This window comes from Orycteropus afer, unplaced genomic scaffold, assembly GCF_000298275.1.
Source record: "Orycteropus afer afer isolate SDZICR_OR568_19922 unplaced genomic scaffold, OryAfe1.0 scaffold00044, whole genome shotgun sequence".
Classification (NCBI taxonomy): Eukaryota; Metazoa; Chordata; class Mammalia; order Tubulidentata; family Orycteropodidae; genus Orycteropus; species Orycteropus afer.
In genome coordinates, this window is record NW_006921631.1 from 126,951 (window position 1) to 129,859 (window position 2,909).

Consider the following 2,909-nt stretch of genomic DNA (forward strand, 5'->3'; position numbering starts at 1 on the left):
TTGCACCCCAGCCTTCTGGTTAGTAGTCAAGTGCCTTAGGAGGGCAATATATATGTTAAATAGATTGATTAACAAGTGGACAGAGACATGTCAAATTTTCTAGGATAAAGAATCTGTCATTTATGTAAATGAAACAGTGTTATGATGGATAATCTACCAGGAATTTAGGGAAAACTACATAGAACTGGACATTTTATTGGTACTTTCAAATGTGGATTTCCACCAAAATAAACTATTAAAAATAAATATAGTGCAAACATGGTATGTACAAAACTAGAATTACTGAGGGAATAAGATGTGTGTTTTTTTAAAAAATATTTTACTAACAGTTATGTAATAGATATAATTTAAACATTATCTTTTAAGCACAGTTACTGTTTCTCAGAATGTGGGTTATTGATAAAAATGCAGCATGTTTAGTGAAAATATTCTTTTTTCTTGCTGAATATTGTTTTTGAGGAACTGCAAGAAAAGGAAATTCTATGTGTATTTAAAAATGATGTGGCCATTTTTATGTTTTTAGAGACTGCATCCAGAAAAAAGAAATAATTAGCAAAAATAGTTGCCACAGGGCTCTGAGATGCATGGAAAGCAGCAAGTTTATTCAGCACATTTTTAAGAAATCCCATTCCTGTAGAGAAAGTAAGAAAATGTAATAGCAGTTTGATTTTCTTCATATGTCCTTCCAAAGGAAATACAACTAAGAATATTCAGTGGGAATAGATAGATATTAGTTTAAATATAGTTTCACCATCAGTATCATCACCATTGAAACCTTTTAATTTTAACAGTTGGGTTTCCTCTTATGTTTATGTATACAATCTCTAATGCCAGGCATAATGATACTATTTTTTGTATTTTCTATCATGCTCTTGTCTTTCTGAAAAGAATTGGATTGATATGCTTTGTTTTATTCAGTTTCTTTCATTATGAGAGCAACCGTCTATTTAAATGTGAACTGTAACATAACCAAACCCATTCCCCTAAAATACAGTACCTGAAACTGGATATATTTTAGGAGATCAAACTTTTTGGCAACAATTCTGAAGTACTCCAGAAGCTTTGAGTTGTGTAGGAAATTTGGGAAATTTTCAGGCATCGGAAAGTCACTAAAACAGGACATTTCTTTGCTGGTGTTGGTGATGACAGATTTGTAGATACTTGCTCGGCCATCTTCAACATTTTCCTAAAAGACCAAATAAAATGATTAGTGATTATCATGCATTAAAAAAAAAAAATCCCTTGGTTTCCCCACTCTTATTTGTACATCTCGCCCCTGGGTAATATGATCGTCTTTTATTGCTCAACTATGACTATAATATTTGGATGATAAGGTGCAGCATATATGTTCCATCATTCTGTGGGATAGGGTCTAGTTGTTTCACCTATCGGTGTTGATCACTGGGGGTTCTATTGCCAAGGGAAGGGTGGAAATTTGGGGGCACACTGCAGGATATTTAGAATCCTAGGTCTCTACCTATTAAATGTCAGTCATTGTGACAACCAACCCCTTTTCAGTCCCCCTCTGGGGAGGCTAAATAATTCCCTCTCTCATCTCTTGGAGGACACAAGTCAGAAAGCATAATAGAGAATTTCAAGTAAAAGAATACTTTTGGTGGCAAGGAGTTTTTACATCATGATGTGAATCTCTCTGCTTGTCACTTTGTGTTTTACATCAAATCAACCTTCTTCAAGTGATAAAGGTAAACAGCACTGATACCAACTGAATCTTAAATTGATTCTAAATATTAGTGACTATGTGTTGGTAATATGGGAGGTAGCACATGCTTTGCTGACTTTGTAATGTCCTGTACCAGAAGTGCAAGGGGCATTGGTGGTTCAATGGTAGAATTCTCACATTCCATGCAGGAGACACGGATTGGATCCACAGCCAACACACCTCAAGCACAGCCACCACCTACCTGTCTGCCAGTGGAAGCTCACGTGTTGCTATCATGCTGAATAAGTTTCGGCAGAGCTTCCAGACTACAGATGAGGAAGAAAGGACTGGCTGTCTATTTCCAAAAACCAGTCAGTGAAAACCCTCTGGATCACAATGATCTGATCTGCAACTGATCATGGGGATGGTGCAGGACTGGTCAGTGTTTCATTCCATTGTGCATAGGGCCATTGTGAGGGTGGCTGTCTTAATAGCAGCTAGTCACATCAAGTACACTCTGCATAATGTCACTCATGTTAAATAGTAAAAAGAGCAATATACGGTGACTGAGTGTCCCTGAGACCAACATATATCAAAAAAGCTTTTATAAGAAAATTTAAATAATGCTACCAAAGAACTCTTTGATAGATGCTTCTGCATATGCAGTGACTAAGGCATAATCTTGACAAATAGTAATTGCTATTTTGACTTAGATGGAGTATAAAGAAACAGAAAGCTGGTGGGAGCTCATTAGTTATAAAAAGTTTCTTAGTCTTACATAAGCAGCACCACAGACTCTTCCACAGAATGGTAAATAAAATATTCACTTATAAGCCTGCTACCACAATGAATCAGCTTTCCATGTTTTTTTCCCCCCTCACCATTATTCATATAACCTCATTATTTCCCTGCCAGATTTTTAGATTTTCTCCTTGGATTTTTTTGGCACTATTGAAAGAGGCCCTAGGGGATGGCCCTAGGGGATGGCCTTGGGCCTAAGGCAGTCACCTGCCAAGTGCAAGTCTGGTGGTTCAAACCCACCAGCCGTTCCCCATCAGGTAGAAAGGGCCTTCCCTTTAGGAGCTCTGGTAGCAGGGTGCCTAAGGCACTTGATTGCTAACCAAAAGGCTGGCAGTTCAAACCCACCACCCACTCCTCAGAAGGAAGGTTGGGCAATCTACTTCCATAGTAATGTTGTTGTTGTTAAGTGCCGTCGAGTCGTTTCCGACTCATAGCAACCCCATGCACA

At 37.8% G+C, this 2,909-nt stretch overlaps 1 protein-coding gene across 1 annotated transcript in view; it reads right to left on the bottom strand.

The window, feature by feature from the left end:
• Window positions 1–2,909, bottom strand: part of FMO2 (flavin containing dimethylaniline monoxygenase 2) — a 56,010-nt gene that overhangs the window by 31,872 nt on the left and 21,229 nt on the right. Inside the window, exon 2 of the mRNA XM_007937697.2 lies at window positions 998–1,186. Within this exon, the coding sequence (XP_007935888.1) occupies window positions 998–1,186 (189 nt within the window). The remainder of the gene's footprint in view (window positions 1–997; window positions 1,187–2,909) is intronic.